This window comes from Nesoenas mayeri, assembly GCF_963082525.1.
Source record: "Nesoenas mayeri genome assembly, chromosome: 1".
Lineage (NCBI taxonomy): Eukaryota > Metazoa > Chordata > Aves > Columbiformes > Columbidae > Nesoenas > Nesoenas mayeri.
The window spans coordinates 92706597-92727794 of record NC_137541.1 but is presented as its reverse complement, the minus strand read 5'-3'; the positions used below and the strand labels follow the sequence as shown (position 1 = coordinate 92727794).

The 21198-nt window shown below is 35.9% G+C and overlaps 1 protein-coding gene across 11 annotated transcripts in view; it reads left to right on the top strand.

Annotated features, from left to right (window-relative positions):
• Positions 1–21198, top strand: part of ZNF654 (zinc finger protein 654) — a 37258-nt gene that overhangs the window by 8340 nt on the left and 7720 nt on the right. For 2 of the 11 annotated variants that reach the window (XM_080364004.1, XM_080364002.1), the window contains exons 2-7: positions 3396–3541; positions 8435–8516; positions 10468–10603; positions 14706–14908; positions 15692–15831; positions 20567–20708. In XM_080364004.1, coding sequence (XP_080220130.1) covers positions 10501–10603; positions 14706–14908; positions 15692–15831; positions 20567–20708 — 588 coding nt within the window. In that variant the 5' untranslated portion in view covers positions 3396–3541; positions 8435–8516; positions 10468–10500. Of the gene's footprint in view, positions 1–770; positions 776–3395; positions 3542–3952; positions 4412–4886; positions 4966–5819; positions 5951–8434; positions 8517–10467; positions 10604–14705; positions 14909–15691; positions 15832–20566; positions 20709–21198 lie in introns of those variants that run through there. The other 9 variants (XM_080364009.1, XM_080364005.1, XM_080364010.1 and 6 more) reach the window with 9 other exon arrangements.

The window sequence follows — 21198 nt, the reverse complement described above, 5'->3', positions numbered from 1 at the left end:
GCAGCATAATCTGATTTTCTGAAGTGCTCTGATTACACAACTTCACAACGTGAGAGTGAAGATATGCATGTCCCTTTGACTTTCGTTTTCCTTGGGAAATGTCAGAAGTGGTAAAGTGTTCCAGGGTTTTTTTTGTTTGTGTTGGGGGTTCTTTTTGTTATAAACCTTTACCTATTCTCTGGTTTACAGACCTGTTTCTAAGCATAGCATGTGATGTACTTTGAACAAAAATAGGTGTTAGTTTCTAATATAGAAAAAGGTATTCTGTGAGATCACTTAACGTAGACATTGAAATATACATGGAATTGTAAAACAAAGGTATTGTTCCTTCCTCCTTCCACATAGAATGTGTGTGTGGAGTATGGTTGGGCATTTATTTCATACTTAGTTTAGCTTTTTCTCACCATTCTTGCAACCTGTGCCCTTCCTTCCCCCCACCCCGATCTCTTACTGGTGATTTTTCCAAGTCTGCTGAGGATCCACTAATTTGAGACTTTTTTTTTTTTTTTCTTTCTCCTTGGGTCTAATGAAGGCATGGTTTCAGGTATCCACACTCAAGGGGAAAAAAAAAAGATGCTAGACGTATTCTTCCTGACCAGTTTGGGATGGGAAGGCTGTTGCTGTGAATGGTTTGTTGGATACATGGAGTTGCAGACTGACTGCCTAACTAAGGCAATGCTGCTGTTGCGCGGTGTCTTTCCTTTCTGCACTGCCTCTGGTACTTCACAGGCATGGTGGTGGGCCAGTTCAGAGAGCTGCTGTTCAGTGACTGATGGTTTGTTTTGGCTTTTTTTTTTTTTTTTTAAAGGAGACCTTTCTTTGCCAGTTAGCTCCTGAACTGGTTTACTTTGGATTCAGATAAGCACTGTAGGTGGAGCAAGGGCAACTAGTAGGACTGTATAAGCCTTTATAAAGAGTGGGCAGTAGGACTGCACCTTTCAGAGAATACAGTGTCAAACTGTTGTTGGCAGCATGAGCCATTGTATTTCTTTTGAATCCTGATTATTTGCAGAAGCAATACACCGACATTAGGACCAGAATCTTATCAAGAGTTCATATATGCCTAACCAAAGAGTGAGATGAGCAAACACAGTGACTTTCCCCTCTCTAAACTGTTTTATAACTTCTAGTGGAGATATTTTTCAGGTCATGCAGCCTGTTTCAACTTATGTAGCCATTCAGTGTCCACAGCATTCCTTTAGTAAGGAGCTCCGCAGCTTAATTGCACACTGCATGAAGAACTACCTCCTGTAATTTATTTTGATCCTGCCAACCTTGTTTGCTGTCCCTCTCTGCACTTGTCATTTCTTTTCAAGCTGAAGTGTCCTAGTTAGCTGCATTGATCCTTATGTGAAATTTATTTCAATTCTTAGTGCTTTTTGCCTTCCTTTGAAGCTTTTTTCAGGCCTTCTCTATCCTGTTTTGAGACGGGAAAGGGTAGGTAGCAAACCAGCATGCAATTTTATAGATGTGGGAATGCACTATGTTTCTGAGAAGTTAACATTCTGCTTTGTTTAATCTTACTGCTTCCAAATATTTAATTTGATTTCTTGGCTGTTGTGATTAGCATTGAGGTGATTTTTTCATTAAAATATCTACCATCATAACACAGTCTTGCTCTTGGGTGGTGATTGTATCTATACTGTGCCTCTAAGGTCAAAGTATTGTGAAACACCATAGTGGGAACGGATGTTCTGTTTCTACCTTTGACCATTTGGAGGCTAAAACCACTGAAGTGTGTTAGTTTGCTCTGTCTGCTTGGTTTCTCCTAAGGCTTTTGAGATTTCCTATACAAGGAACCTTGTTAAAAGTGTTTCAGAGAACTTGCAATAGATGTGTGAGGCAGTACTATTTTATAAAGTGTTTATTCTTTCTTGTAAGAGGAAGACTATTTATCTACGAGTCTGCTAATTCTTTTCCAGTTGACCTAGATATCAGCTGAATTAAGCTAACAGATTTCCAGCAGGAATTATTAAAATAAATTCAGTGGAAAGTCAAAATCTACTCACAAAATATTAATCAGTCTTAACTGTTGTTGGTGAGGAGAAAAAATTACCAGTCCCATTATCAGTGCTTTGTTTTGGAGCAGCTATAACCAAACTGTCAGAAATGGGGCACTCACCTGCTGATGTTGCAGAGCCTTAAACAAAGCTAGGCACACAGCTTTGGAACTGAAAATATAGGCCACTTCACCTGACTTAAAAGCCTTTATTTAGTTCACAGGGAATTATACAAGTCTAAGTGGGATTCCCAGACTTTAGAGTCAAAAAGAAATCCTGAAGAGGGATATATCTGGTTTTGGTTTAGCCTGTGCTTTGTTGGCCAGTCTGGTTCTTGAGATAGGTGGGCCTGATGTAACTAGGATTGGAACTTTATAGCTTTCTTGAATCCAGTTGTCTCTTCCATATGCTATGAAGTGCTTTGCCTTTCTCATTACAGCGTGGTGTCTGGCATTGTGTTTTGCCACCTACTTTTCAATTTCTCAGGTTGTGGGAGATCTCAGGTTTCCTCAGCTGGAGAAGAGTGCCCTGAGCCCTGAAGTGCAGCTAGGCCACTTGTCTGCTTATACTGAAGCTGTGCTGTTAGGATGAAAAAAATAAGAGTAGGTGAGCAAAAGGAGCCTGGCTGCAGTGCAATGACATAAGCTGTATGCTGGAATGTGGAAGAAATAAGGTTTTGAATCTCTGCTTAGAATACTGCTTAAGAGTCATGTCTTAGCTGTTGATTAAAAGAGGAAAGAGGATCCAAAGTCCTTGGCCTTCTAATTGCTGGGAGACTGCAGTGTAACAACTAGTCTGCCACAGAACTGCTGGGTGCCTTTACAAACATCTGTTCTATTGCTACGCTTCGTGCTGAACTCAGTGCTGTTTTATACATGGAATGCTCTAAATGGACTGGGCCTTTCAGAGGAGTTCAGCATAGGGATACTTGTGTAGAAATATCAGATGGTGCTGAGTTATTGAGCCTTGCAATGTGGACATAGTCAGTGCTGGAAATCTGCATCTGTTAATACAAACAATCTTAACTAGGTGACCAGACAAGGATTTTTCTCCATTACAACACCTATTTTACACCTTCATGTTTCTCTATAAATAGTGATACAGTTCTATAACTGTAGATCGGGCAATAACTAGCTTTAGTTCCATCATATCGATAAAAAAGACCAAATAATTTGATCAGATAAGAAAGAGTGGCTGATATGTTCATGCCTTTATCTGCTGACCTAAAGGCTAGAAGGGTGCAGGCTAGTCATCAGGACAGGTTTTTTTTTTATTACAAACACTGCTTCTGAGGGAGAAGGAGGGAAAATAAAGCAGGTTCAATATTAACTAATTATTTCTGACTAAACAGAATGTTTTTCATTCTAATATGTATTTCAATGTTTTTGTCATTAGGTTGTTGAAGACTATGCTGGAAGGTGGCAGGTTCCTTTGCCTCAGCTTCAGGTGCTTCAGACGGCTCTCTGTTGTTTCACATCTGCCTGTGTATCATTCCCAGCTGAATGTGAGCACGTACAATATGTATTGAGTAGCCTAGCTTTGTAAGTATATATATTTTTAATTATTATTATTACTGTATTTACTAGTATAGGCAATATTACTTTCTAATAGCATAGGGTGTCAGAGCTCCACAGAGATTTTAAGAGTGGTTTTACCAGATGACGTAGCTACTTGGAATCGAGAATTGCTAACTGAGGATACACCACCTAGAATTCAGTTTAGTTTTTTTATGTATTACAATGTTGTGTCATAAGAGTTTTCTGGCAAAATGAATAATCCAAATATATAAGTGATCACCATTCACTTCTTTTTGGAAAATCTTATTTTGGAGTATTTGAAGATCAACCTTTGACAATACATAATTTTACATAATTTGTCTAAAGTTTTTACTGTTCTACATCTAGTTATGTAATAAGCTAAGTATTTGCTAAGATGAATTTTTTGTAGTGTTTAATAAATGAGTCAATTTTAAAATCTATTTTTATGTCTGTCATCAAAATGCTTATAGGAATGACTTGTTATACAGCTAACTGACCAAAAGTCATATACAGCTTAAAGAACTGCAGAATTATAGTTCATAAATCTTACTATAATCTTGATTTTTCTTGATGTATTGGTGGTTTTCTTACATGAAGGCTCAAAGTATCAGGGTAATAATCAGTAGATAAGTAAAAGTCTGGATTCTGTGTTTTATTTATGTGTGATTTTGTTTTTTTGTGTTTGGTTTTTTTTGTTTCCCTTGCACTACAACCCTATTTTTCAGGTTTCAAAACCTCAATGTTGAATGGAAGCAAAAAAAAAAAAAAAAATAAAAATAAATCTTGAAGTGAATTAGATGTACTTAGCCAAGATGCGATGTACTTGATCTTCTCTCAGCAAATGGGGACAAAAACCTAACAGCTAGCTTTATTGTGAGTTTGAGTAAATCAGATTTATTCGTCCAGGTGGTTAAACTGCTTTCTTGTTGAGTTGTGCTTTCAAATACAGCTGGATATCTCAGTTCAGAATTTTGTGAATTTTGTGTGTAAATGTCTCACTTCCACCTCATCTAGTCCTCAGAGGTGAATGTTCTCCTAGTCTTCTTCTCTTAGTTTACTTGGTCAGGAGGACTGGGTTGTTTATCTTTTCCACTGTTCTTGAGCTATTAGTACTAATTACATAGTAGTCAAGGCTTTATTCAGTACACTTACAGAGTACGTAGTATCTTTAAGTGTTGGTGAAACTTCATCAAGAATATTAACTGTTTTGTGTGTGCATGGAACTATTTGATGTGGGACTATTTTTGGAATCATAGACCACAATTTTTAAAATCAAAATGCTCAGGTGTTGGAGAATGACTAGCAGTTGCATCAAAACATGGTGATTTTTTTTTTTTTTTCCCGCTAGGTTTTTAGGAAAAAACCTCACAAAGTTCAAATCCCACTTTTATGTACTTTGAAGTGTCAAAACTTGGGGAGGAAAAAAGGTAGACATTCAGGTATTCGTTGTATGTAGGGTGGTCACTTCCTGATAATCTAGAAGTGAATTGTATCAGTGAGTTCCTGTCACCCATGTCTATCTTGGTTTTTGGGGCTAGGTTTACTCACTGAGATTTCCGTTCTAGAATGCTAGCTTATTTTTTCTTCTGAATCTGCTTGGCTGGTATAGTTTTGCATCTATTGTAAAGGGATCCTGGGACCTAGTAGTTGCAGTTACCTGGGAAACCTTACTTGAATCTCTTTTGAAAATTTGGTGTATATTAAGTCTTACTTCTTGGAGAGCAAAAATCTGCCTGACTGTATTGTCATACTACTGTAAAATTTCCTTGGTAACAAGAAAATAAGCTATTAACAGTGTGGTGGCTGCATTTCCTATACTAACTAGCTTTGCTGTTCATCACAAATGAAGCAGCATCTGTATTGCCATTAATATAAGGGGGTTTTAATAATGGTGCCAGGATATCGGTGTTCTTAGGTAATCTTCTGATGCCAGTAGTATCAAAGTAGTGGTATGATAAATCTAGAAGCACCAGTGTTATAAAAAGGTGGATGTGCAATGCTGCAGGCTAGTTTGAGATAACAGGGCCACACTGGAATTGACTGTAGTATTTTCTACTGAAAGGAGACTGATGAGGAAGTATAAATATTTTGATAGTTTCCGTTATTAGTCTGAGTGGAGTAGGTACATTGATAAGGAAGAAAACTAACTTGCACTTGTTCACTATTAATTTCCAGACTTTTTTTCTGTTTTTCAAGATTCTATTCTGTTTAAATCAGTCAGAGCAAATAAAAGTGGATGCATGCATTGTTTACTATAACTAGTTTTGTTTTCTTATTTAAGTCCCAGTTTGGCTGCTTTCCAGATCACAACATGACTCATGCCTGACCTTTCCTAAGAGTCAAGTATGCTGCAAAATTTTGTTTATCAACATGGAATGAGAAAATGTTTTTCAAAACGAAGTACTTACTCGGGTACTGGTTGTTTTTTTCATTCCATATTTGAGTTGAGATTTAAGGACATAATCTGGAGAAAAATTCTGTCATTGAACATAATGAATGTGTATCTTAAATCTGGCATAGTTTATCACTGGTTAGGTTTGGGTGTTACCTTCAAATATGTTGAAATTTTACTTTAAATTCGAGGATAACTGCAGTGAATTTAATTGTTCTGTGAAAGAGTTCATTGTCCTGCTGTTCCTGAAAATCTGCCTTTTGTCTTAAGAGCTGTCACAACAAAAGACTAAATGCTGTAGTTGGGAAAGAAATTGCCATGAGCAAGATCTTGAGTCAAAAACCTGTAGATTGAAAGAGTGCTGGCACCTCTTTCAGGAGTCATTTTCTACTTTTTCCCTCTCTGCCTTCTTATTCACCCTGTTCATTTGGAATAAATGCCTTGAATAATCTTAAAGAAAGTTACTCATGTTTTCTTCTCTTATGTGACCAAAACCTGTCCTGTTTGTAAAACACCCTAGATGCACACTTTTTCTTCCGGTGATCTCTTCTGTCTTTCCTTCTTAGTTGCTCGGTTATTGCCTGCTGCTCATGACTTTCTCAACTAGCAATTGCAGATTATGTTAGTGTGGTACTTGGTATTTACCTTTTCCAAATAGAATATAAGTTTCTCAGAATTTTAAGGCAGAGCAATAGCACATGCACTGGAGCTGTCTGTAGATCCATGAGATCCAACTACCTAGTTTTTGATTGACTTGATTAAGTAGCAGGTATTATCTGGAAGTATGCTTCTGTCAATGAAGACCTAAATTGACTTGAGCTCTGGAAAGCTACTTTTTACCAGCCTCTCGAAATCTGCTATCGGGATTATTTATCTCAGTCACTGTATTAAAATAGATGAAATGCTAGACAAATAATTTAAGTTGATGGAAAACATGGAGACCACAGGTCAGTTTGAATCTAGGCTGCTGTTGAAAGGATCGATCCTGCCTTACCCCTTATCTGCCACCTCTTTTGAGGTAACACTTGCAAATTCATGTTGCTTAAGAACTTGTTTGTGGTAAGACTGAAGTTTTATCAATTCATTTGAATTGCTGCGCTGTCACTGTTTCAGCTGGGATAGAGTTAATTTTGTTCCTAATAGCTGGTGTTATGCTGTGTTTTGGATTTAGTATAAGAAGTGTTCATGTTATGGTTGTTGCTAATCAATGCTTATACCAAGTCAAGGACTTTTCAGCCAGGGGACTTGAGATGCACAAGAAGCTGGGAGAGGGCACAGCCAGGAGAGCTGACCTAAACTGGCCAAAGGGATATTCCTTATCATACAAGGTCATGCTTAGTATGTAAACTAGGGAGAAGTTAACCAGGGACTGCTGCTCAGCAACAGGTTAGATATTGGTCGACAGGTGGTGAGCAATTGTGTTGTGCATCACTTTTTTTACATACTCTTTTTATTTTTACTGATGTTGTTATTTTTACTGTTGCTGTTATTATTATCCCTTCCAGTTCTATTGAATTGTCTTTATCTTAACACATGAGGTTTACCTATTTTTTTTTTGGTCCATTTCTCTCCCCCATCCCATTGCGAGGCTAGAGGGAGTAAGTAAATGACTGTATGTGGTGTTTAGCTGCCTGCTGTGTTAAACTGCAGCACACTCAGAAGATGGATGTAGCTCCATAAGTCTCCCTTTGAAAATAATCTTTGAAGGCTTTTTTAAAAATATGAAATTAATAGTAAAAGGCATTTATTTGGAAATATGAAATTAATAGCACCTTTAAACCTGTATCTTCACAGAGAGACATCAGTGGGTGTTATGGCAAGACAGGCTGAAATGGAGTAAAATGTGTTAGTAGAATGTGCTTGTCATACCTGAAAATATGAATTGCCGTGAATCTGCATTCATGTGAAATTACTGTTCCTTGAACATAACTCCTTATACACTGTGCATAGTGTAGTCATTTTACAGTTGTCCTATCTCTTCCACAAAATTGTTGCATGTCTGACATATGCTTTGGCTTTGGGGGAAGGTTCACTTCGTAATGGTGAATGGGGAGAAGCAGTATGGAGGAAATGAGTTCTTGAGGGAGAAAACAGGCAGATACTGCAAGTCTGAATGTCCTGAACTTAATGTCAAAGGTGCAGCAGAGGGGTTTTAAGTTATGCTTAAGTGTAATTGGTTTTATTACTGATTTGGTCTCGTTAGCTTATCTATAGCGGTGTTGTATTTGCAACTTGGTGTTTGATGAAAAATGTATTTGCAGTGTGTCTGTGGAAGTCCAGCTTCCAAAATCCAGCACAAAATATCAGATCATGATAAAGTTTTTGAAGTATGAATTGCATTTAGAGAGTGTCAGCGTTAGCAACTCTGGCATGTTCACGAGTCTAGAACTTATGAAAGTCCTAATTTTGTTTTTAGTGCTGTGAAAACTAGTAGACTTATAGTAGTTTCATTTTTAAATTAACATTTTTAGTTTGGTTGACTTGTCAATACTTCTGTTTTTTAGGAGTTTTTTTGAATTGCTGCTGTTCTTTGGAAAGGATGAGTTCTATGAAGATCCTTTGAAAGATATTTTAGGTTCAATCCAGGTAGTGTTGCCTACTTTCATATAAACCTTTAATTTTATTTTAGTACATGTAAAGACAATTTTTGTGGATATATAACCTGGAGGAAATGTGCCATTATAATGAAGAAGGTAGCTACTTCGCTTACATTCGTACCACGTGAAAAAAAATAAACAGAAACCAAAACAAACACACAAAACCTGAACAATTTGGACTAAGTAAAATGTACTCCTCTTTGTTTGTAATACTGATCTTGTTAAAGATAGATATTTTTTTTTGATTTTTTTTTTTTTTTTCATCTCCCATATAGAAGAGAGAAGCATTGCTTGTTTATAACTAATTAGAACCTAATGTCATCCAGTGTTGGGTACCAGTTCATGACATGAAACCCCAAGTTTCCCTCTGCAGTTTTAAACAGTAAATTTGAAATTGAAGCTCTATCTTAATGAAGTCTTCAGGTCAGCATAGACTTGCGTTTTTTAAAACTGTTGTACTCTTGGCTAGGCTGGGACAAAGTTTAGTATGGCTATATACAAGTGCATAAGAGAAGTGATCCTGGATTTTAAAATTTACTGTTTCTGCCAGAAGTCTTTTTGACCTGAACTGATTTTGAGAGTTGAGTTCACTGCATGGGAAGACAAGCACTCGTGCCACGATGAGAGGAAACTTGATTGTATGAAAAGGAAGGAAGACAGGGTTGTTTCTTGTGTTAATACTGATCATGGAACTGCAGTTTGAAAAATATCTATCCCTTCTGTTATTTTTATGTTGATACCTGTTTGCTACTGCTGCTACAAACAAATGTGTCAGCACATGACTGTTACCTTAATTCTCAAACTAGCAGCAATTACATGCTTGATTAGAATTGGTGGAAGAATGGGGTCAAGGAGTGGCTTAGCAGCCTCAGGAATGGGTAGGCCTCTTGCATAAGAGTAATTTTGGCAGTCCTGCAATAAGTACTTTTCAAAAACAGTCTATGAACAAGAAAATTTAGGAAAAAGTGTGATGTATAGTACTTTTTTCACTGTGCTTTTGTATTACAATTCTGTGGATCAACTTTTAAACAATGAATATACCAAAAGATATCTTTACATAATTTTTTAGATAAAGAATTTCTGAATTAGTTGTGGCATCAAACTGGTAGTCAAAACCATTGTTTCAGTTACTTAACCATTTTTTTTTACCATCAAACATATCAATCTCAATAGAAAAGATAAAAATTTATTTGAAACTGAAATTGAGTTGAAACAGAAAGAATTTACAGAAAAAAGGCATGTGAAGAAGTCAATTTTATGTGCATGAAAGCCATTCTTCAGCTGCATCTTTTTGTTTCAAAATTAGATACCTTTTTTAAAAAAAATTCCACTGTTGATGTCAACATTAATGTTGACACTTTTACCAGCAAATAACAAGGAGCAGGAGGAACTTGGTATATGTGAAAATCATGGGTGGATAAAACATTCCAGTTTATTTTAGGCAAGCATAATTTCTGTTATGTAGACATTTGGAGAAAAATGGTTGCTTGAAGGCTCATGACTGAAGTGGCTTAATTCAGATTTTCCCTCGTGGGATTCAAACACTATCACTGGATCACAAATCCAGTGCCAACATGTCTAAGTCTGTTCAGACTAGCATGAGGTGAAGACTTCTCTCACAGCATATGCCAGTAGTATCTCTAATTCAAGGAAAGGTGTTTTTGCATTATTATGCAAATGACAGGCTCTTGCTGTGTGAGTATAGAAGCCATGAGCATTCTGTCTTCCATGGTTCTGTGTCACTGTTTTTGGAGAATATAAGTTGTTGCATTAGGGCTTTCTGTAAACCTAGTCAATAAAAGATTTTGTAGCTTCAATTGTTGACTGAGGAAATACTGAAACGTGTGAGTTTTCTTGTTTCTTATGTTTTTGATAGCCTAGCTTTATTTTTAGACAGCATTTTTTTTCTTCTTTCTAATTGTTCTTCTTTTTATGTGTAGGAATGTCAGAACCTTCTAAACAGATACAGAAATATGAACCTGGAACTAGTGACTCGCATCATCCGAGATGGTGGACCATGGGAGGATCCAGTATTACAAGCAATTCTTAAAGGAAAGCCTGTATCACAGGAATTAGGTATTTAATTTCCCAGCTTAATTTTTTAGAGTACTGAAAAATGTCTTAAATTATGCTTTTTTGATACTAGGGTCAAGTGTTGATAGGTGGACTTGCACACAATTTAACTATTTTTCTGTAGTAAAATGTACTGGTCCCTTTTTTTATTTGAAAGAAAACTAAATTTCCTTGCTAGTAGTTTAATTCTACTTTTATAGTGTAGAGATTATTCAGATACAAGAGCCTATTGAGGAGTGACTTATAAAATGTATTTACCAATCCCCAGTGTTCAAGCCCTGAAGGCACATGGCGAGTGACTTAAATTCAGTTAGGCTACTGCAGTAACGTGGTCAGGGGAGGACCTGATATGTATTTCTGTCTTATGGTACTCTGACTCATATAATTTTTCTTTCAAATTGTAAATACTTGGGCTTATGGCTTTTCTTGGTTCTGTTCAGAATGAGGCCTGTGACTACGCCTGATAGCTGCTTTCTGTTTAATATGTAATTCCTAGAGTTAGGAGTAGGAGAAATATTTCTGTTTAGGCTGCAGAGTAAATCCGCATTTTTAACAGTACATGGAAACAAACATTACCAGAATGTTAATGAAAGTTCATGAGAGGAAAAATACCCAATCTACAGTGAAGTCTTTACTAACATCTTATGTAACTTACTTGTTAGCAGTCTTCACTAAGGACCTCTTAAAAGTTGTTTCTATTTGATAGTGGTAGAAAACACTAGTTCTTTAGTTACTATGGTATAATGCATTATTCAAATTCATTGCTGTGTTTATGACAATGTGTTCGTTCTATAGGGAGAGGAAGAGGACTATAAAGTCAGAACAGTTCAGTGAGCTGCCTCTTTAACCAGAGAAAGTCTCTTGATAGCAAATTAACATGATTAAGTGGGTAGCCATTTTTGTTTTGTCTCTCTGGTGAAGCAAGCACTTGAGCAACATAGTTTACCCATTATTTTGATTATATAGCTGATAAACTTCTAGTCAAATGCCTACAGAAAATGAAAACAAAGATTATCTTTTTGTTCTGCATCACATGATGAATTTTAGACGTTTTGATGGTTATGATCTAAAGATAGGTCTCAGTCTCCATCTCTCCAGCAAAGAATTCCTTTTGCCTTAATGATTCCTTTATTATCATCATGAAGCCTGAATATGATGGGTAACAGTTTGAGGATTTTTACTTAGTTTTAACCTGACAGAGTAGAAATGAGACTGCCTGTTTTCACTAGATGGTCATTTTGCTTCCTTATGTTGCAGGCCACATCTCCTTCCCCTCTGCTGAGGTATTCTTCCTCCCTTTATCTTCCAATATCCCACATACACCCTTGACATATCTCATCCATGATGACAAACGTTTTATTTTAAATAATGTCTTTCGAAGGCTTTTTCTTTCTCCTTGTACTTCCTCTCAAATCTGATTCTTGTGAAGTCTTACACAAAGCAAACTTTCTGTGCTGCATTATAGGCTGGCAGTATTTGGCATATATTTTGAAACTTGGCCATGTAGCTCCCTCAGGGATCACTCTTTTAAGTGAGGAAAACTGACTATTATTGCTGAATCACCAACCATTGCTTGCAAAAGTCAGTTTGATAAATATGCACTGTGTGAACTACATAATCCTGTCTTGGATCCATTAATTACACAGAGAAGCTTAGGGCAAGGCAAACCTTGCTGTGTCTGTATTTATGTGAGTTGTAGTACGCTATGAGCTGTTTCAGTCTGTTTTGACATGGCTGGAAAGGAAAGCAGTCTTTGGCTCTAAAGAAAAACAGCAGAGGTGAAACACAGAAGCAATAAACTTCTAATAGATGGGGGAGAATAAGGCAGCCTACTGTGAACATCTAGAAGATAATATTGTAGAGAGGGGTACACTCAGGTGTAAGCAGTTAATTAGTTTCTGAGCTGATGGTTGGCATCTATAGCTCTAAAGCAAAGCTCTGTGCATGCTGCCTGGACAAGAACAGATGTTGTTTTTCCCAAGTCATTTTTAATGTATCACAGACTTGGCTAAAAACTACTATAGTTAGCGGTTGTCTTTTGCTTGGGGGGGATAAAAGAGCTGTAAATGCTGCCTTGGGGAAAAAAGGGAATTTCACTACAGGGAGAGGGCACAATCCTGCCAGTGGTGTAGCTGAAACTCGCAGTCTGTTTAAAAGCAGTGTTGGAGGGCGTGGGAGTGCCCCTTCCCTAGGATGTGGTGCTGTCAGAAGTGGGATTCTCGTTTTTGGAACAGAGGGGCATGCTGACCTAAGAGTTCTTCATACAGAAAGTGGAAATGAGTTAAAAAGTTAACGCGTATTGTGGACCATAATTTTCCCTTGTTTGAGGGAAAAGGGTGTTACAGGCAGTTGTTATACCTTCAACATTTTCTTAACATTAGCACATAACAAAAGCTAAGTGCTTCTGGCCTAGTTTTTCAATGTGAATATTCAGTAATCTGTTGGGTGATGTTTGCATATGAAACCAATGATTTGGTTTATTATCCTTAGTATGTTAATTCCAAAAAGCAGAGACCTTTACTTGGCTTTAAGGATTGTTCTCTAGGAACACTTTTTCTTCCAGTTAATGACAGCTGTTAGACACTGGCCTTTCTTTCAGTCGTCATATTTAGTAAGTTTGTACCCAGAAGCACTAATGGATAGTAGGAAGGAGATCTGTTTTTATGGTGGAGCTTACAGTACATCTGTTAACAAATCTCATCTCAGACCTTAAATCACCTTGAATAATATTCCTTAATGTTTATTAGCATATAATATCATTACCTTGAGTAAAACTAAAGATGCTAGAGAAATGCTGTTTCTGAGCATAAGGAATGTCTTTCAAACGAGACATCCTTTAAAAAACAAAGTTTAGGTGAAAGCTTGTTAAACAAGTAATCTTTTTATTTTGGGGAAAAAAATTGTCTTGTCTGTTCAGATTGTGGTTTTCAGTAATCGTTTCTATTCTTAATAATTTCAAGTGTCACTTGAAGTTACTTGTAACTTTCTTAATACACACTCCTTCTAGGATAGAAATTTTTCATGCTTACTTCTAGCCTTCATTGACTTTAAATTGACAATCTCTTTTTTCTTTGTTTTTTTTTAATATGAAACACTATTCTACTACAGGGCATGCAGTGGAAATTGTGGGGTTTTAATGTTGTCTTAAGGTAGATGTTGAGAATAAAGAAGATGATTAGGCCATATTGTCCAATACATTACATACATGTTAACACGCTATGAATACCTTGGAGTGTGCATTAACTAGACAAGGTACAAACAATTCTCAATATAAAAAGAAAACATTATTGCATTTTATAGCCGTGAGTGATATTTTAACTTTTAATCCTAAGAGATACAAGAATCTGTGTGATCTTTAATAAGAGGGATCTCAAGCACATCTCCTATGTATTTAATATATTTCCCAATTATTTAAATGTTAAGTATTTTGAGTATTGCAGTTGAAACAATGTCATTCAAGTGCTAGCTTTAAGACTAGCTTTTAGATCTGAAAAAACACATTTGCAGATATTAGGGCCTATCATTTAAAGCTAAGTAGGGATTTAGATGTAAGAATTGTGTCTAGTAGCACTTTTTGAGGAAGAAGTATATTTGCCACTTCTCCAGGCAAAATCAAGTTGTTCAAAACTACCTAAAACAACAGAATGTGAATTGTAGGTAACTTTTTCACTGCCTCAAGCTCTTCCATTTGAATGGATAATGGCTACCCTGACTTCTTTTAAGTACTTATAGCGTTGGAAGTGATGGATCCTATGCTTCTGACAATCACCCAGAATCCAGTGCTGAGAAAGGAGAGAGTTTTCTTTCTCAAAAATGCTTCTATATAGTGTATATTTTACTAACCCTTTGCAGCACCTTGTGCTGATATGTTAGAAACAAAATACCAAATTAGATTACTGGTTTAAGAAAAATTACAATTTCTGTTTGCAACCAGAAGGACAGATTCTTGATGGTATTTAAGTTAATATATATGATAGCTTCTTTAGCAGAGCCTTTTTTATATTATTTGTTGTCACTGCACTATTAAAAACAACATTACATTTAAATATATTTATTGTTTGGACTTCATATTCTAATTGCCTTTAAATCTTTCTTTTCTGTACAGTTAACAAATATTTAAGCTCTGAAAATCCACTGTTCTTTGAACTACGTGCCAGATACCTTATTGCCTGTGAACGCATCCCTGAGGCAATGGCTCTTATCAAATCTTGCATAAATCATCCAGATATCAGTAAAGATCTGTATTTCCATCAAGCTCTTTTCACCTGTCTTTATATGTCACCATTAGAAGATCAGCTATTCCAGGAGGTATTGTTTGTCAGTATGCTTTTTTTTTTTTTTTTTTTAATGGAGTGATACATTATACTTACTGTATACACATTGTCAAGAGGAGAGTTTGGAACTCTGGTTTTGTAGAACCAAATGTTGTAAAGTCAGGAAACTATACTGGTCTTGCTTAACTTAGTGCTGGCTTAAGCTTTGAAAAGTTTAATGTTAAGTGCCTACAAATCTCATTGACCTAAATGGAATTTTTTGGCCAAGTTTACTTGTAGATACATTCCCTAAATAACTTGAGTCATTAATATTTTGTAACTTCTTTGTATTGATTAATTTTGACTATTATTTTAGCGAAAGCACTTGAGCCTAATTGAGCACTTGAGCCTAATCTAGTGTTTTGTACATTGTATACTTTTCTTAGCCTTCAAGTATTTTTTTAATAATGCCCCAGTATGTAAAATTACACTCTAGCTGACTGTGGCCCTACTTTTACCAGTGATAGCACTTACTAGAAACAATACTTTCTTAACCTTGTTTTAAGAACAAGCAACTGTCATGCAAAAAAAGTGGTTTTGTGTAGTCTTTTAATTTCTCTGACAATTATTCTGATTGTCATTACTCTAAGAAGTATGAAAGAGCTCTAAATATCTCCTAAATCCCTATTTACAGACCTACACAAAACTGTTCCAAAGAAATCTTATGTTAATAGCAATTCTTGAAGTTTTCAGTAGCTGCTTTAATATAGGAAGGTCTGATAGGTTTTTATTTCATGTTAGCAAATTTGTCTAAATTGATTTTATTTTAATTATATAGCACTTGTTGAGGACTGATTGCAAGAGTGGAATTGAGATCATCTGCAACACTGAAAAAGAAGGGAAGACTACTTTAGCCTTACAGCTGTGTGAATCGTTCCTAGTCCCACAGCTTCAAAATGGGGACATGTATTGTATATGGTAAATACTTTCTTTTTGGTGAAGCGACTTAGCAAATAATAAATGCTTATTGCCAAAATGAAACTCATCTAACTTTGGGATGTAGCTCAAGTTTAAAATACCAGGTAAAAACATTCCAACATGATTTTTAAACATTCCTAGTACATCTGTTATGCCTGTTGCCTTTTTATGCACAATCATGTACGGTGGTAACTTCCGTAGTACATAACATTTACTAACTGTTTCAGAATAAAAGAAGGGTGAGCCTTTATATACTTTAGGCTGTAAATGCTTATAAATGTGGCATTTATGATTATGTGTGACAATATACAGTCTGTAGACTCTCTGGCAATGCAGATATCTTACTCTTCTGCTAGTTAAATGACACTGCTCGTAACAACCAAACTGTAGTATGTCAACAGTGTGTCTAAAAAGATAGTGTATGGTTCTGAAAATGTACTATGAATTATCTAGACTTTTACTTCATAAACAGAGCCATAATATAAATGGTGGTCCTCTACAAAACATTTAAGTAAGAATTTCTTCATACACACTGAATCAGCTTGATAGTTGGACATTTTATGGCTAAGAAGCATTTTTTAGAGAGTTGTCAAAACAACATCATTTTGAGGACTGAAAAATGGCTAAGGAAGATAATCCTTTCTGCCTAGCCTGTATAATTTCTGTACCTGAAGTAACATCTGCCTTCCTTGATAAAGTATGCTTAATTTCTTTGTTTCATTATGTAGATGAAGCAAAAAGGCTTTGCAAGGATTTTATTTTTTTAATAAATAAAGATCAAATTATCTGCATAACTAATTTAAAATTGAGTTTAGAATCTATATAGGATTTCCCTGTTCCCAGATTTCAGAGGGTTGAAAAAATGGGTATGTTTTTTTTTCTCTTGAGGAAGTAATGAAGGTCAGACATGATAATGCTTGATTTGTTAATAAACTTTTTCCTTAACTATTGGATGAGTAATTGATTGCATTGAATCAAAACCTTTGGAATTGTGATTATGACATATATTTATAATACAATGTATTGGTGGTACCTGGTGGCATTTTCCATTCAGTCTGTCCAGAAAGGGGTGGGCATGACTGTCCACATAGGACAGATGACTAAGTTAAATCAAAAAGGCACATTGTTTGTGTGAGCCCAGTGACCACCTTTGGGATGAAATCTGACTTTGCTGATTCCTGCTCAAATACTGCATCTCCTGACTGCTTACTTATCAGGAAATTTGCAGATGTAGCCTACACTTATTAGTTGCATAGTTAATGCTTTCTGTTTCAGGGATTCAGTCATTTAATAAGTGCATTTTAAATATTGGAATTAAACCTACATTTTATACCTTATGCTGTAGTAACATGTTAAGCGTGCTCTTATTCAGTTGTTCATTAAGTTTGGCATCATCCATTTTAAAAGTGCTATTCCAAACAGGATGTCTGTCCCTATGTTCTGGCAAAATGGATGTCAAAATGAAATTTCAAAAGAGACTAAAGTTTTGTTTGATATCTTTTATCAACTAAACTATTTTGGCATCTCTTAGTATTTTAATCTTCTGTTGAGAATATAGACCTTGAAGATTTTTCGAAATAGTTTGGAGCAGTTATGTCTGTGCATAGAACAGCTGCTTTGTTCTTTACAGATGCTGAGCCTTACAATTGTGTACCTAACAAGAGAAATCTGCATAATGCTTAATACATAATGTAAACTGGGATAAAGCTTGTGAAGACATGACTGTACCATAATTCAAATTTTTAAAGAAGTAGGAGCCAGTTTAAATTAACCCACACTGTGTATTTTTCCGTAGAGGAGATTTCAACATCTTCAGCACAGCATAAATGATCTTGCCTTGTCTGGAATTGAGGACCTTGTTGATCTAGCAGGAATCTAGGAGCAAACACTACAAGCAAAGATATCAAAATAGATTAGAAAGCTGTAAATAGCAGATATTTGCTGTCACTTCATGTGAAGCAGACTATGTGGAATCTTAATGCTGAAACCATTAGCACTCATTATCAGAGGAAGATGGACTTTAAGTAGCTCTGTCACAAAACTCATTGTTTTCATTGATGTTAAGAATAAATTCTATATTTAGATGATCTGAATATTTTTTTCTGAAGTGAAAGCCCACTTACAAGTTAATCACAAAAGCAAGCTGTGCTTTGTGTACAAGGTATTGGTAAGAGATCAGTCCATAATGATGTGATTATTTTCCAATATCAAAAAGTGATGTCTCTTAAGGAAGACAGCCAAAATTTTGATGGAACAGGTGTAGCAGAATGACTTGCCTTCTCTGCCAGGCAAATTTTAAATGCTGTTTTGGCACTTGTCAAGTTGTTCCTATGCAGTGAATTCAGTAAGTGAAGGAATTTTTCCCACACGGTCAATCAGTCTTTGGCCTTTAGGTAATTTTTGTGATTTGAATAACATTTTGGTAAAGTGTGCTATCTATAGCCAAGGAAAGACAGACTTTGTACTTATGAAGAATAGCAAATATTTTAGAGCTAGCTAAGGTAGGAGGAACTTAACCATTCTCTTACGTTGCTCATGGAGGCATGCAGTGGTTTTGGTGTTTTGCAGGGGGTTAATGGCTTGGAATACCTGGTTGGCTCTGGTAAAGAGGTACTGAGTTCTGTGATCTCACAGTAACAATTTAAATTGCCCTAACACGTCCATAATAATTTAAGCACAGGCCTCAGTGTGAACTAAGTTACACTATCCAAAAAATAAATCTTTTTAAGTACCATACTTCTATGCCATAATGATCGAGCAAATAGAAAACTACCCCTGCCTGCATTATCTGAAGTTTATCATCTCTGTTGTGCTCAGTGACACAGAGATGTCTCAAGTGCTGCTGACTTCAGCATTAACGTTGGTATCCGAAGTGTTTAAGTGGTTGAAATAGAGTCCATTCAGCACTTCAAGAATGCTTTAATCCTTAATGATTACCAGTGTCAGAAACGTGCTTGAGAAGAAGCTTCCATGTCTACATGGAGGAATAAGACTAAAATACTATTTCACATCAGGGTCTAGTCAGATGATGGTTAAACGGATTTAACAGCTTGCTTTTCACCCATGGAGCTGTTACTTCTACTTTCAGTTTTCTCCATTCTTTTTTCAGCTCTTTCCTTGTGCCAGCTGTCACACTTATCGGAACATGTGACAAGCCACTTGAACCACTAATCTCTCAGAAGAATAATTTGAGTTTTCTCAAATTCTTTGAGATTACTGTTGAAATGACCTGCTCTGAAGTGGTGTGAGACAAAGCAGAGAATAAGTTGTATTATTTAACGGCAAAAATATTCCATTGTTTGTTTGGTACTTCACATTTTTATTGAATTTTTATGAGTGGTTTTATGCACAAAGACAGTAGTTAGTTTCAAACCTGTATGTGAACTTATCAAAGACTTTCAAGAAATTAGATTTCCAGCCTGGTGAAGGCAGAGGTGAACAGGTTATATCTTCAGAAAACCTGTAAGACTGGTATTTTTTTGTGGGTAGAGCAGCTTGTAGAACTCCCTTTTCACAGTTTCCCTTCAGTTTTCTTGGGTTCTGAATGAAAAAAAAAAAAACAAACAATCAAGCTCTCTTGTTTTTCTCTTAAATTATTGAGCAGAATTGTGGAGCTGTCCTAAATTTAAAAGTAAAGTTAATGTTTTGTCCTAGGCATTTCTGTCACTTCCCTTCGTGCAGGTACTAACCACACTAGACAAGCTGAATCTCAAAAGGTTTGTCTGATTTGTGTCTTACACAGGCTAGAGACTCTGAAAGACCAGCCCAATATTTTGTTAGTAACTGGGCTTGTGTTTTCTGAGGGAGGAGCCTGGTGAAAAAAGTGTCTTCCTTCAGAAAATGAAAGTCGATTGGTCCCTTGTTCTCATTGTAATGTTATGATGGGATTTCTGTCTAGTCCTAATTATATCTACTCCTTTGTGAAAATCTTTGTGCTAGGAAATTTTATTATGACTCAAAGTTAGGTCCAGTTGCCTTTCCAAGTCTCTGAATTAAAGTGCGTAGAACTTACAGGCTCTCTGTATTTTATAGACTAAACACATTACCTGTGTGGTAGCTCTGCTGTGAAGTCTAGCAGTCTATTCTTACGTTTCCTTCTATCTGTCATAAATGTTATTTGACTTAAGATCTTAGGATGCATGAATAGCTGTAGAGACTGATACTTTCATGTAACTGCTATTGGCTAGAAAGACCAGTGGTGACAGCAGTAAAAAAATAAAATTATGTTGCAATATGCATAACTAGAGAACAGAATATTTCCTGTCAACAGACCGTATCAGAAGCTAGCTTTCTACAATCCTCCCTTTTTCCACACACAGATAGTTCTTCTTCTTCTGGACTCCTCATCCTTGCACTGAAAGTAACTTAATCTCAAGAGTACACAGAGCTTGCTGTTCAGCCTGATGTTTATTGCCTGTGGTGTTAAGGGCTGGATACTGTAGCTTCTGATTTTATTATGCAGTTCTGTGATACTAAGCTGAATACATTAATATTTTGTTGAATATTTAATTGGCTCAGTGATAGGAGATACCTTGAATGCGTTAACAAAGTAATTAAGTTGCATTTTCCATTGTGCATGTTGTGTACAGTTGTGGTGTTAATTAAATTGGTATTACACCCTCAAATATTATTTTAGTTACAGAATATGCAAATAGTTGTTCTTAGTAGTGCATCATGCTTGGTGATAGAATTCTAAAACTCAATCTAATAAAAATATTTCATTCTGTACTTATAGGGACCTGATCTTCATTTGGAGTAAGCTGCAACTTAAATCTAACCCATCAAAACAAGTATTTGTTGACCAGTGCTACCAGCTTTTAAGAATCGCTACAAATGTCAGAGTAATTTTCCCTTTCATGAAAGTCATTAAGGATGAAGTAAGTTTGTTTGGTTTACACCCTCCCTTCTTTTTGTAACTAGTTAAAGTAAAAAGAACTGGTGTTATATTGTGTATTAGCCACTTTTTGTGGAAAGTTAAGATGGAGTAGGGAAGGGCAAAATATTAATCTAAAAATTTTGTCACATTCCAGAATGTGCTTTAATGCTATGATTGCTCTTGATCTGTTGTATGGTTTTAAGATTTTTTTTTTTTAACTGAATTCTGAGGTTTTTCTTTCTGTTTACTGTAAGTTTAAGGAATGTCATCCTCTGTAAATAAATGGGGAAATTAATAATAAATACATGCAGTAAATGTGAAAGGTGGATCGATTGTTTTGTTTGCTTTTTGTTTGTTTGTTTTTTAAGCCTGACTCTTTGAGGAAGCAGGGCTTATGTACTGTCATTGTATTTGCCTTTCACCCTTGTTAAGTTCTGAATCCTTTCACCAGTTCTAATCAAATCTGAAGAAGTGCTTAATGTAACATAAAG